Source organism: Monodon monoceros, unplaced genomic scaffold (genome assembly GCF_005190385.1).
Source record: "Monodon monoceros isolate NGI ecotype Baffin Bay Population unplaced genomic scaffold, NGI_Narwhal_1 Super_Scaffold_13, whole genome shotgun sequence".
NCBI lineage: Eukaryota > Metazoa > Chordata > Mammalia > Artiodactyla > Monodontidae > Monodon > Monodon monoceros.
The window spans coordinates 62,359,952-62,373,622 of record NW_021703769.1 but is presented as its reverse complement, the minus strand read 5'-3'; the positions used below and the strand labels follow the sequence as shown (position 1 = coordinate 62,373,622).

Below are 13,671 nucleotides of genomic sequence, written 5' to 3'. Positions count from 1 at the left end.
CAGAGCCAAGGCATGTGACTGTTCTTTCCCATGGAGCTTCTGAAGGGCTGGTGGGGCGAAAGATACAGCAGGGCAAAGGACAGAACCATCCAGGCTGCAGCCACTCCACCTCAGATTTGGCTTCCAGAATTCTGGGTGCAGACTATGTGCCCAGGGGTCTCCCCGAGTCTAGTAACTTTTCCTTCTGGGGAAAGACTGATAAAGAAGAGAAGGGCCAGCATTTCAAAAACCCGCCCTGGATGTTCTCTCAAAATACGTGGGGAGAGACACGTTTCCCAAAGTATGGCACACATACTTCTGAGAGGACGTTGCAGTGATTTTAGAGGGCACCCAAAGGAGCTTTTCAACTGTATTAATTTAACATTTAATGCTTTGCAACACAATGTAACTGGCACATTGAACTTGTGATTTCACCAATATTATTCTTAGAGATAGCATTTCTCAACCCCGGCCCTACTGCCATCTCAGGCATGGTAATTCTTCCTGTGGGGGATCCTGTGCCTTGTAGGATATTCAGCAGCCTCTCTGGTCTCTACCTATTAGATGCCAGTAGTAAACCCCCCTCCCTCCCAGCCCGCCAAGGTGAGATAACCAAAAATGTCTTCAGACATTGCCACAAGTCCTCTGGGGCTCAAAGATACCCCTGATCGGGAATCATTACCTTAGGGTAAGTCTACTTCTGAAAGTAAAATATGTTCATTTCAGGGAGAATGTGTTTCTAGGTGACTTGGCACAGGTACAATTCACATTTGCCAAACGTGGCCGAGGTGGCAGGTGACTGGCCGAAGTCTGCCAAAAACCAGACCAGAGGATGGCCAAACAGAGGCTAAAAACTGGGCGTTTATCCCCTCCAAGTCCCCCCCACTGCTCCTTCCTGCCAGCTTTGTTGTCTGGTCATCCCTGAAGCTGACATAAGTGTGTGTGGGGAGAGCGGGGGTGGGTAGTGAGAGGCCACAAGAGCCCAAAGAAACCCTGAGAATCCACTGTCCTCCCAACGTCCGGCCTTTCTGATGAAGGAAGGAGGGGTAGGGCAGAGATGCCCGCGATGAGGGTGAAGAGTAGGGCGCAGCTGGTCCCAGGATGTGCAGGAGTCACCGAGAAGCCTTGAGAAGCTCAGCTACGTTCGCCTGTCTGACACGCAGTTAGCTGTGGGGCGCTGGTGGCATCCACCCTGGCTTCTCTGTTTACTGTCTGACCAGAGCTAAGGAAACCATCCATCCAAAGATACACCCCCTTCAAGCCCCGTCAGAAAAGCACTGTTGTACTGGTTTTAAAAGCTAACATTCTTGTTACACAGCAGAAACTAACACACCACTGTAAAGCAATTATACTCCCATGAAGATGTTAAAAAAAAAAAAAAAGCTAACACTCACAAGCACTTAGCACGTACTGATGACTTCACAGACACCCTGTCCTTTCCTCCTCACCACAGCCCTGCAGGGCAGGCGCTACCCCTGTGGTAATAATATTCCAGATGGGGAGACAGAGGCTGAGCGGTTCAGTGACCCTCAGGTCCAGAAGACACAGCTCTGGGGCTCTACCTGGGTCTGCTGGACTCACAGCTGCCCCGCTGTCCTAGCTCCCCGGAAAGCAGAAAGTAGACAGTAAGGGCCATTCCCTCCTTACAAGGCCCACTGGTCACCTGCCCCCCCGCACAGAAATGCCACCGTGATTCACATTCCTCAGAATGGCCCATCGCGCAAGCAGACACAAGCACACAACTAACTGCCCGGGGAGAAAGTGCTCCAAACCCAAGGCATGAAAGGGCAGCCATCCCCCACTGCATGCCTCCTCTCTGCCTTCCCTCTCCCCCTGCATTCACCTCCTCGCGACTGCTGGGCAGAAGCAAAGGGCAGAAGAAAACTCAAAAGAAACAGGTCTGGTTCTTCCCACGGTGCTTTCAGAACCTGGGTACATGCATGCGTGCACACACACTCATGAACAATCAGCTGGTGTGTGTACACATGTGGGTGCACGCACATATCCCAACCGGGCAGGAGGATGGCCTTATGTGTCCGTCCAGCCTTCCTGAGTCCTGGAGCCAAGAGGATGCAGGAACGCTCCCTGTAGAGCTGGTCCGGGGACATCAGTGCAGAGAAAGTGACAAACACCACGGGAAGGTACTCACCTGGGCCTCCAGGGTGATCACAGGGCTTGGTTGTGCGGCCTGTGGGAAAAGAGGAGAAAACACACGTGAGCGGTGGGAGAAGTGTAACCTACTGCCCCGGCCATCAAGCAACCCCGCAGGGAAGCTGGCCCCCCTCTGTCGCCCCCATTCCACGTGACAGGAGGACAGCCCGGCCCAATCTCCCCCCACCACACCTCCTCCCACACCCACAGGACGAAGGAGGCTGTAATCTTTCATTAGGGGGATACAGGGACACCCGCGTGAAGATCGTGCACAACCATGAAGTGTCAGCATAAAGAAATAAGAAACAAAGGCCCCTCGCCGAGCATCTCAAAGCGTGTTCAAATCATTGATGTGAAGGAGAAGATGGGTCCGTAAGAGGATTAGAAATAAACCTGAAAGAATATAAAATCCCCATTAGGGGCAAGGCCACCACTTCGTGTCTGATCTTGGAAAGAATGAGAGAAGGACTGAGAGGAAAAGAAGAGCTTAATTCCTGGTCTGTGTGGCACATTCCAATGGGCTGGGGAAGACTCCTTTCAGGCGAGAGAAGGCCAGAGAAAGTCCCATTCATTCACTGGCTACAAAAGCCAATTGACTGGAAATGCTTGGTGGTAATGTCTCGGGTCATTAAACGTGAACTCTGGGGGGGGGGGCAGGGTGGGTACGGAGGAGGAAGGGGCAGCTGGGGAGGAGGTAATGGTTTTCAGCAAGTGGATTCCAAAGAAAACAGGAAGCTCGGCACATAAAGGCTATTTTTGTCTGGACTATGTCAGCTCTGAGCTTCATCATCTTGGATTCCTGATTCTGGGAAAGTAACCTCAAGCTGCCTCTTACAGAGAATGGGCGTGATTTTACGGCCCCTCAGTGTGAACTCAATTGGAAGCTTTGCTTTATCCGAGCAGATTTTCCAACACAGGCTTCAAGGAAGCCGTGCAAATTAGCCCCAGCTCACTGGCCTCTGCTGTGAACAAGAAGGAGATGTAGGAATCACACCCTATTTGTTTCTCTGTGAACGGCTTATTTTACGTAGCATGGTGTCCTCAAGGTTCATCCATGTTGTCACAAACGGCAGGACTTCCTTCTTGTTTGAAGGCTGAATAATATTCCTCTGTGCAGGGCTTCCCTGGTGGCGCAGTGGTTGAGAGTCCACCTGCCGATGCAGGGGACACGGGTTCGTGCCCCGGTCCAGGAAGATCCCACATGCCGCGGAGCGGCTGGGCCCGTGAGCCATGGCCGCTGAGCCTGCGCGTCTGGAGCCTGTGCTCCGCAACGGGAGAGGCCACAACAGTGAGAGGCCCAAGTACCACAGGAAAAAAAAAAAATTCCTCTGTGTATATACATACTATGTATTTTCTTTATCCATTCACTTGTCAATGGACATATAGGTTCTTTCCATGTTTTGGCTATTACAAATTTGGCTGCCATGAACATGAGAGTACAGATTTCATGATTCCACTTATATGAGGAACCTAAAATAAACTCTCATACAAGCAGAGAGTAGAAGGGTGGTTGGCAGGGGCTGGAGGGAGAGGGAAATGGGGAGGTGCTATTTATCGGGTACAAAATTTTGTTCACACTAGATGAATAAGCTCCAGAGAGCTGCCGTTCAACACAGAGCCTAGAGTTAACAGACTATATTGTACGCTGAAAATTTTGCCCAGAGGGTAGATTTCATGTGAAGTGTTCTTTCCACAACTTTAAAAAAAGGAAGTGTAGAGAAAGCGGAACATCTTAAACCCCTACCCCAGGTGAACTGTCACGCATTTCTTGCTCGCTTCTCTTTGGTACCTAATTGTGATGAGCGTGGAGTCCTGACCCCAGGATCATTTTGCGTTCTGGTCTGTACTGACTTTTCCTTCAAGACGAGGGAATCCTCTCTCCCGATTCCTGTTCTAATTCCCAGCACTTCTCCAATGGTGCAGCTCAAAGGCTGTTGCCAAGAGAACGTCTCACTCTAACTTTCACATTCCACCCAGGCACTGAATATTCCTCGTACTCAGGAAGAGACTGAGGGGCATTTTCTCTCCCATGTTGCAGCCTTGGCCCACAAAGGAACTTGGAGAAGTCTTAAGAGAAATACTGCAGGCCTCTGTCTTCAAACCCTTACTAGCTCCTTCTCAAGGGGAAAGCAGTGGCAACTATGATGGGGGAGAACCTTCACTGAACCACTTTTTTTCAAGTGAGGTTCATTATTTTAGCATCCCTCACGAAGCCCCCCAGCCAGCTCCTGTATCACTCATATGCAGGGAGAGTGGACCCTGTACTCCCAGTTTCCCTGTGTCAGGCAAGCATGCTGGGCAGGGCCCATGCTAGTTGCCAGGAGGCAAGGCCATCATCCTGGTCTGTGCCGGGCAGTGTGGGTCAGATCCCACCGTGCTGTTCAGTGAGTGACAGCAGGCAAGTCTGTGCTTCAGCTCAGTCTCCGTGTGTCTGTCTGTCCCTCTTTTTTTTTTTTTTTTTTCGGTACGCGGGCCTCTCACTGTTGTGGCCTCTCCCGTTGCGGAGCACAGGCTCCGGATGCGCAGGCTCAGCGGCCATGGCTCACGGGCGCAGCCGCTCCGAGGCATGTGGGATCTTCCCGGAGCGGGGCACCGGCAGGCGGACTCTCAACCACTGCACCACCAGGGAAGCCCTGTCCCTCTCTTTATTCAGATCCTACCATCCAGATTTTGACTAGAAGAGAACAAGCTGCTTCTCAGACTCAGACATTAGCCTCATTTTTAAAGCCAGGTCTTTGCAAAGCATTGCACAGGGTGTTGGGTGCGTGCCCAGATTAATTAAGCTGTGCTTCACAGTCCATTTGGCTATTGTTTGGGGATTACTCTTCACTGCTCAGAATCCCACTGGATGGGGTGGGGTGGAGAGGGGAGAATGCCATCCTGAACCCCTATGAACAACTCCACTGGAAAAAACCTTCCTGGGAAACCACAGGGAACCTCTGACAACTGTGTTGACAAAACCCAGAGCCTGATCCTTGGATACAGTGTCGCACCAACTCTTTATTTGGTGTTCCAACAGAAAGGAAGACCCTCTGGGCTCAGGGTCAGGGGACTAATATTCATTAAAAAGCTTCTGAAAAACAAAAGCAAAAATGCTATCTATTTAGCATGTTAATCACCTAGCCAAGAAGAAGACAAAGTAACTCACAAATGGCCATGTCATTGACACTTGGGATTCACTTGCCAAGAAAACTGTGTTCCCCTCCTCTGAGCACATTTGAAATATAAGACTCTCCCTACGGAGGCTCAGTCCAGAGGATTCAAGGTATGGCAGTGCCTCTGTGAGGTCTCACTTTCAGTAACATCCTCCTTAATTGGAAAGGCTAACGAAGTGGAACCAGGTCATTGATGCTGTCTGCCTAATCCATCCTGTCTGTCTAAATTGGGACTCTGGTTTACAGTAAACTCCTGTCTGTCAGAGGAAAGGCTCCCAGAGACCAAAGGGGAACTTGCAACGTGCTCGGATGCTACAGTGGAGTGCTTCTAGAATCTTAACGTGGGGACTGGGAACCAGGGAACCACCTAAGCAAGGAAAGCCCTTTCATATCATCTACTGCAATGACTACATGGAGGAAGTCAACTGGGGAACTGGGTAGGTTGAATAAGTGGCCCTCGTTTTCACCACTCCCTAGATCCACACCCTCTGGTCCTGTGATTTTGCATTTCTTTGCCAAGCGTGCTTCCTCATCCCTTGAACTTGGGTTTGCCCATTAGCAGTTATGACATAAGAGAAGCTTGAAATGTGGCTGCGTGATTGAGCATGACCTCTTGTGCTTTTGCCATCAGCACAAGAAGAATGTGCCCCAGGTAGCCTGCTGGTCCAAGGAGGATGAGAGACAGTCAGGGCAGACCCCATCCAATCTGCAGCTTGAAGCTAAGCCCAGCCTAGATCAGCCAACCCCTAGCCAACCTTCACACATGGAGAAAATATATGCTTGTTCTTTCCAGTCATTGAGTTTCAGGTTGATTTGTCATACTGCACCATTGTGGCAGATACACTCTCCAAACATGGACCTTGATAGAACCAAAACGTACTGTACAGACAGTCCAGCCTTGGAAACGAAATGATGCATACTCTCCCTAAGTCTGCAAATACATCCCAGGAACCAGAAATAACCAAACTGATAGCTATCATTTATTGAGGACCTACTACGTGCCAGGCTCCATGCAAGATGTACATTACACCAAGCAAAGAAATTACTCGACCATCAGGATCTTGCACTACTTATGAGTTAGCCTTCAGCCCTCTTTGCTAAATATACCAGTCCTTCTGAAATTATTTAGATGCCATTACAGCCACATTAACGGAAATCATCACTCAGAGTGCCCTTGCCCTGAGATGAAGATATTTTTCATTCTTTTGGTTTATTCTAAACTTTATCCCGTGGGCATATTACTTGACCACAGTTCAGAACAGTCATGAATACTAGTAGTAGCTATTAACTTACCAAGTTACTTGTTAAGTAATGGCTAACAATTTGTTAAGTTCTTACCATGTTCCAGGCACTGGCTTAACCTCTATACATGCATCATTCCATTTACCACTGTAACAACTTTATGGTAGGTACCACCATTACTCCCATTATAGAGATGGGGAAACTGATGACCATAGAGACTGAATAACCTGTCCAAGGCTACACAGATAGTGTTGAAGCCTGGATTCAATCCCAGCGCCCCACACTCAAGAAACCTGTGCTCCACTATTTTACACTAGCTCTTATCTGAGAATATCATCCCACCTTAGACAATGTAATCCTGCAACCTAGATAATGTCTATCTAAAGGAAGAATACAGCAAATGAAAGGTACCACCTTAACAACTACTGGAATCCTTTTCTAGTATTTGTATCTTTTTAAAAAGGTAGTGGACATGGTTGATCGAAATCAGTACATGTGTCGTGACTAAAAACAAAATGCAGTCACTGTGCCATGGCAGGAACCACGCAGAGTTAGCCAAACCCGTCCACAAATGTTTACCGTGTTCCAACTCAGCAGCTAGCACTATGCCTGGCAGGTACCCTGAGGGAGACAAAAATGAGTTTTATTAAAGGGACCCTGTGTGCCCTTCCATCCCAAAGCTGTTTAAAAAAGAGGCAAGGGCCTGATTACAGCTCCTGCAGAACTGAAACTTGTCTGCACCTCGAGTCTTGCCCGTAAGACCAGGAAGCCAGGCTCAAAAACTTCCGAGCCCATCAGGGCCAAAGCCTTAATTTTAACAAGCAATTAAACTTTCATAAAGAAAGCAGAGAGGAGGAAGAATTTGTTCATTTTCATTCCAGGCATGCATCAAACATTTCTGGCTTTCCTGGTTATGCTGAGACCTGCGTAAGCCTTAGTCAATGGAAGGGGCGTTCTCCTCCTTGGCTTTGATGATATCATAAGATAGCGTATGCTCTTGCGTGTTGAGTGATGACTTCGGTGTACAGGTGAGACAATCCTGTGATTCAAGCCTTCTGAGCCAGTTTCCCCCTGAGGCCCATCAAGTCAGCATATAGACAATGGGCCCCAATAGTACAGCCTCAGCACAGACACACCCAGGACAACACTGCAGAAGGCTGGGTGGTGCTCTCCCCGGGAGCCCTCTGCTTGGTGATAGAAGGAGGAAGCTTCCACCATCCAGAGACTGGACCTTATTCTGGTCACTGTCAAACACCAGGTGCCTTGGGAAATGCAATGAGCTCTTCATGGGATCAAAAACTCAGCACCCTTGCCTGCTGAAGAAACTGGCTCACTGGAGACCACCCAGTGGAAGCTGAGTTTGGATGTCAGGCCAGAGACCTAAATGGATAAGGTCACTTGTACTGCAGCCTGGCATGGGGCAAAGAAGGTTCATTCACGGGAAAAAAGTGCAGGTTTGGGGTCAGCTCTGGATTCAAATCATGCATAACCACTGTTTTAGTCTGCTCAGGCTGCCGTAACAAAATACCACAGGCTACGTGGCTTACACAAGAGAAACTTATCTTCTCACAATTCTGGGAGCTAGAAGTCCAAGATCAAGATGCCAGCAGGGTTGTTTTCTTCTGAGGCCTCTTTTCTCATCTTGCAGACGGCCACCTTCTCACTGTGTCCTCACGTGGTCTCTTTCCTCTGTGCATGAACCTCTATGTGTCTCTGTGTGCCCAAATTTCCTCGTCTTACAAGGACACCAGTCAGACTGGATTAGGGCCCCCCTAAAGGCCTCATTCTAACTGAATGACTTTTTTAAAGGCCCTGTGTCTCCAAATATAATCATGTTCCCAAGTTACTGGGGTTGGCAAGTCAGCAGGTAACAACCACTTAGACTAGTGACCTCCATAGCTTCTGTGAGCTTTCCCTGTCTCATTTATACAACGTAAACAGGTGGGTCTGTATTCTCCTACAGAGCTACTGCAAGAAAGTAAAGCATAGAATGTATTGTCTGGCAACTTCTGTAAGTGAGAAGGAGTACTGATAACTATTACACCAGCTTAACAGGTGTAAACCTGGACTGTCTCACAGGAACCCAGATACACCGTCACCTCCTGCCTTGAAAACAGGATACCACTGACATCACAGGTTGCCGCGAACATTAAATAAAACCCGCTATTTTAACTGTCTGGTCCCTGGGTTAAAATTAAGCTCAAAGATAACCTTCCCTTTGTTTTCTTCTTCCAGGCTTATGAAGGCTAAGACATATCCCTCCACACCCAACCCTACTCAACCACAGTTCTTCTGAACTGAGAGGTATTGCAGGTAACTGGACAGCCGTGAAATGGATAAGTTTACCTACTTTGTTCTGAATGCTTACTTTGTGCCAAGCATGTGAACTACTTGCAACTCTGCCAAAGGAAGTCTCATGCTCCCCATTTTACAGATCAGATAACTGACGCTCCGGCAGGACAATTTGCTCTAAAACACAGATTTGATAAGGGATGGAGCCTGGACCGGCACTCAGGTTTGTAAACTGCCAGAAACTGGTCCCTTACCCAATATCCTGGTGTTTCTAATAGCGTGAACTTACTGAATCAGGATCTCTGGGTAAGGATCCAAAGAACCTGCATTTTTATTAGATACTCTTGGGCAAGTCTTACGCAGGCCGAAACCTGAGAACCCCTGATTATATCCCGAATAATACAAGACTGAAAGCATCCAAGGTGAGAAGGACAGTCGGTGAAAAACCAAAAATTTCTATTACGACCCCAACCTCTGATAGCCAGCCAGCCACCAAGTGTCTAACGCATGCTTAGGACTTTGGTGCTCGTGCTCTGTGCCCCCAAGAAATTTCATGATGCGTGTGTCTTAGCCCATTCGGGCTTCTCTGACAGAATGCCACAGACTGAGTGGATTATAAACAACAGAAATTTATTTCGCACAGTTCTGGAGTCTGAGAGTCCAAGGTTAAGGTGCTAGCAGATTTGGTGTCTGGTGAGAGCTTCCTGAGTCACAGATGGCTGTCTTTTTGCTGTGGCCTCACATGGCAGAAGATTCGAGGAAGCTTTTTGGGGTCTCTTTTATAAGGGCACTAATCCCTTTCATGGGGGCTCTACCCTCATGGCCTAATCGCCTCCCAAAGGCCCCACCTCCTAATACCATCCCATTGGGAGTTAGAATTTCAACATATGAATTTTGGGGGGGACACACACATTCAGTCTCTAGCAGGGTGGCTTCCACCCCTTCCTTTCTCCCCACTTAAATGGTGACGGTATCCCTCCTGCCCCAGAAACCCTGTCATCAACCCTCCTCCCTCCACCATTCCCTCCCCAGGGGTGTGTGACCCCTTCTCAACTCCTTCTCAAGATCTGGTCACGGCCATGAGGGTGCTCACACAATGGGGCTTTCTGTCTAGACGTCCCTGTGGGATGTCACAGCGAGCTTATCTCGCACGGCTGTGGCTCCTGAGATGAAGGCGGGGCACGTGCATGGCAGGCGGCACTGGGAGACCAGGGAGAAATGCCAAGGACACAGACCGCCCTTGTTCTCTGAGAAAGGCTGCACTTGGAATGTGAAGCTGGCCAGCACCACACAGACTCACCTTGTTAGAAAATGCAAACTCACCTTCAAATAGCACTCAGGGGAGAAAGCAGAAACCCCACAATGAGGGCAAGGGGACTCTCACTGCTTCAGAGAGATGGTGATAGATGTGGTTAGCACCTTAAAATGGGGTGGAATTTCCTCGCTCTGTCTGTCTCTCTTTTGTCTTAAAGGTTTTAAAAGTTTAGAGCCCTCTTTGCTCTTCTGCACTCCCTCCACGTTTTTTAGTCCAGACCCCAGAAATGAGCAACAGAGCCTCAAAATGAAGCTCCAGCCCTTGGAGTTGGTAGTTGACCATCCCCAGCCTGGGAAGATAGGAGAAACCACAGACTCATGGAAATTCGGCAGTGATTTTTGTGTTTCTCAGCTCGGTGTGTGTATCTTTGAGCACAGACGGTCACCAAAAATCTAAACCATCATATGTAACACTTTGTTCTGTGTGTGCCTACAGAGGTTTTGTAATTCTTTACAAAGTACACAGAATGACAGTTCTCAGAACTACAACGTTTTGAATACACCTACCTGAGACACTGGACATGTATTTCTGCCAGAAAGCACAGCTCTCGGCCGTATGGCTGCTGCCTGGCAAACAACTGTATCGTCACCTCCCCCTTAATCACGCAGTTATCCTAGGGTCACACGGCTGATCAATAATGACAATAATCAGAATAGCAGCTAACACTGGGCTCATATTGATCACAAGACATTAGTTTAAGTGGGTTGTAAGAACTGTCTCATTAAAACCTCACAACAACTCTTAGATTATTAATAGGTATCATTAGTAGATATTAATAGCCCCAATTTACAGATGGTGTAACTGAGGCTCAGAGGGAAAGTAATTTGCTCAAAGCCATTCATTACTAAGTGGCAGAGACAGGATTTGGACCAGGACAGCCTAATTCCTGAGGCTGCGCTTTTGGACCACTAAATTACACTGTTTTCCAGTGGGACAACCACATGGTAAATCGTAATCACTAAACCACAGTTCATAGTTTTGTGAGCTGCTGGCACTAGGAAGCCTTATGGAGCACGGAACTGGATCACATGGTATTAGGAAATACCGGATCTTCCCATTTCCTTGTTGTGGATCTTCAGCTAATTATTTAACTTATAATAATGATAATAATAACAATATAATAACCATCTCGACAGTCACTGTAAAGACTGACTGAGATGGTGTATCAGAGCCTTGCTCAGTCCTGGTGTTGAGTAGGCAAGCCACAAATGTTAGTTCCTCTCGGAGGACAATTACTGTCACTTTACAGAGTTCTGTTTTTCACAGCTCGAAGGCATTTCAGACCAGAAAGAAGGCATGCCTGCCACACACCGAGAAAAAACTGAGGAACGCAGGACAAGAGGTTCTGGTAGCCCGTCCAGGGCTCTAGGTCCTTCTGAGGCTGGCCACCTGGCCTCGGCCTGTACACAAGCCTTCCTGAAGCTCAGAACACAAGCCGCATCTCCAGCTCAGCCCAATAATTACCTTTTCCCAGGCACAGGCCGCACGGCACCTACCAATTTGGCACCCACTTGCTGTGGTTGCCAAGATGGCGTGTGGCCCAACCGCAACCAATGCCGCCAGGTGTCCTGTAGACACTGTCCAGAGTTCCAAAGACACTGTGCTCTGCTCTACAGCTCCTGGCACTGCTCAGTGGGTTTTCTGTTCCACGGGGATCTAGTTTAAAGATCTGAGCCCCAGAATCTAAGACTGTGAATGCTGGAAAGGTACTGACGTAGGGTAGGTAAACAGCACCTTCTCTATAGGATGCCCAAGGTGGATATTACTAAGCAATGACTTGGCCTCAAATTTTCAACACGGCTCTATGAGCAGACACTGCCAGTAGATTCCTGCTTTCCAGTGAGATGAAACACATTTCTTGCCCTGACCTGAATCAAACCCTTCATTTTCTGGTGAGGCATATGAGATCCAAAATGGGAAGTGGATTTCCTAATGGCCACACACCACTTATAGCAAAACCCAGTCTAGAATCCAAGTTTCTTGATAGAAAATCCTGGGTTCATCCTTTTTTGCCAAAATAAATGTCTATGTGTGTCCTTGCCCGCCCCCCCACCCACCTTTTCTTCATTTCTTCTTCTTCAGCTCCTCACCAGAGCCTCTAACTAGGACATCTTTTGTTCAAAAGATAGCGTATCCCAGCTCTGGGAAAACTGTGATCCAGCAGTGCTTTATGTCTGGAATGTTTCCAAGAGGTGCACACAGAACTGCTGATTCAAACTGGGGGAAAATGGATCCCAGGATGTGGGCACATGGTGACGGAGTGGAGAGCTCTACAGCAGGTACAGGGGGCGCATCCTCCGCTCCAGGCTGTGCCTCGGAACAGGGGAGCCTCCTTCCTGGGCTGGAAGAGAGATGGCTGACAGGTGGGCCTACAGGAGACAGATGGGCAGAGGCTTCCTACAAGTGAGAGTCAGGCTCAATGTCAGGAGGTTTCAAAGAGGTGGGACCTGGGGGGATTGAGTGCCCCCTTCCTGCCTCCCCAGCCTTTTCCTGTATTTCTTAATGCTCATGATGGTAATGAGGATGAAGATGACGGGACGGGTGACAATGGCCATTAGGATAGCTTTCATTTAAGTCTTTATGAAGCACCCTGTTTAGCAATTTCTATGCATTATTTCAGTAAATCCTTATTTCACCCTCACGGGGTGGCTACAGGATGGCCATAGAGTCTGGAAACACAGATGATTTTATTTTATGCTCTTACCATTGGGAGATGCTCCTGATGATGTTATATGTTTGCTTCTGTCTCCAGACTATGGATTTCCTGTAGTATTCCTAATTTAGAGAGGCTCAGAAAGACTTGCCCAAAAGCCAGAGCCAGGCCCATTTAACCTTCATATCTTCTACGTTAAAAAAATAAAGTTACCAAAATACGTGGATGTGGTATGGTCTGACCTACATAGTGCACAATATCGTTTAAAAAAAACCTAGTTGCCAACATTTAAAAATTGGGTGATTTCACAATACCCAGATTTCTGGCTTTTCTTAAATGTCAGAAGATCCAGCCAAGTAGGTGTGCAGGCTGGCATGGCTGCAGCTGGAGCTGAGTAGCTGCTACCTTTTTTTTTTTTTTAATTAATTAATTTTTTATTTTTGGCTGTGTTGGGTCTTCGTTGCTGCATGTGGGGTTTCTTTAGTTGCGGTAAGAGGGGGCTACTCTTTGTTGCGGTGCACAGGCTTCTCATTGAGCTGGCTTCTCTTGTTGCGGAGCTCGGGCTCTAGGCACGCGGGCTTCAGTAGTTGTGGCACGTGGGCTTCAGTAGTTGTGGCTCGCAGGCTCTAGAGCACAGGCTCAGTAGTTGTGGCGCACGGGCTTAGCTGCTCCGCGGCATGTGGGATCTTCCCGGGCCAGGGCTTGAACCCGTGTCCCCTGCATTGGCAGGCGGGTTCTTAACCACTGCTGCTACCCCCTGAAGATGGGTACACACCCTCCTCTTGGCTACAGCCCCTACCCCGCCCACCCGGGCTGGCCCCAGAAGCATCTGAGTTTATGACCTCCCACCTCTTAACTACCATACTTTATTTCTCCCACCAAAG

At 48.4% G+C, this 13,671-nt stretch overlaps 1 protein-coding gene across 1 annotated transcript in view; it reads right to left on the bottom strand.

Moving 5' to 3' along the window:
- XYLT1 (xylosyltransferase 1) overlaps positions 1-13,671 on the bottom strand; it is a 300,528-nt gene that overhangs the window by 211,433 nt on the left and 75,424 nt on the right. The window contains exon 2 of the mRNA XM_029221895.1: positions 2,129-2,167. Coding sequence (XP_029077728.1) covers positions 2,129-2,167 — 39 coding nt within the window. The remainder of the gene's footprint in view (positions 1-2,128; positions 2,168-13,671) is intronic.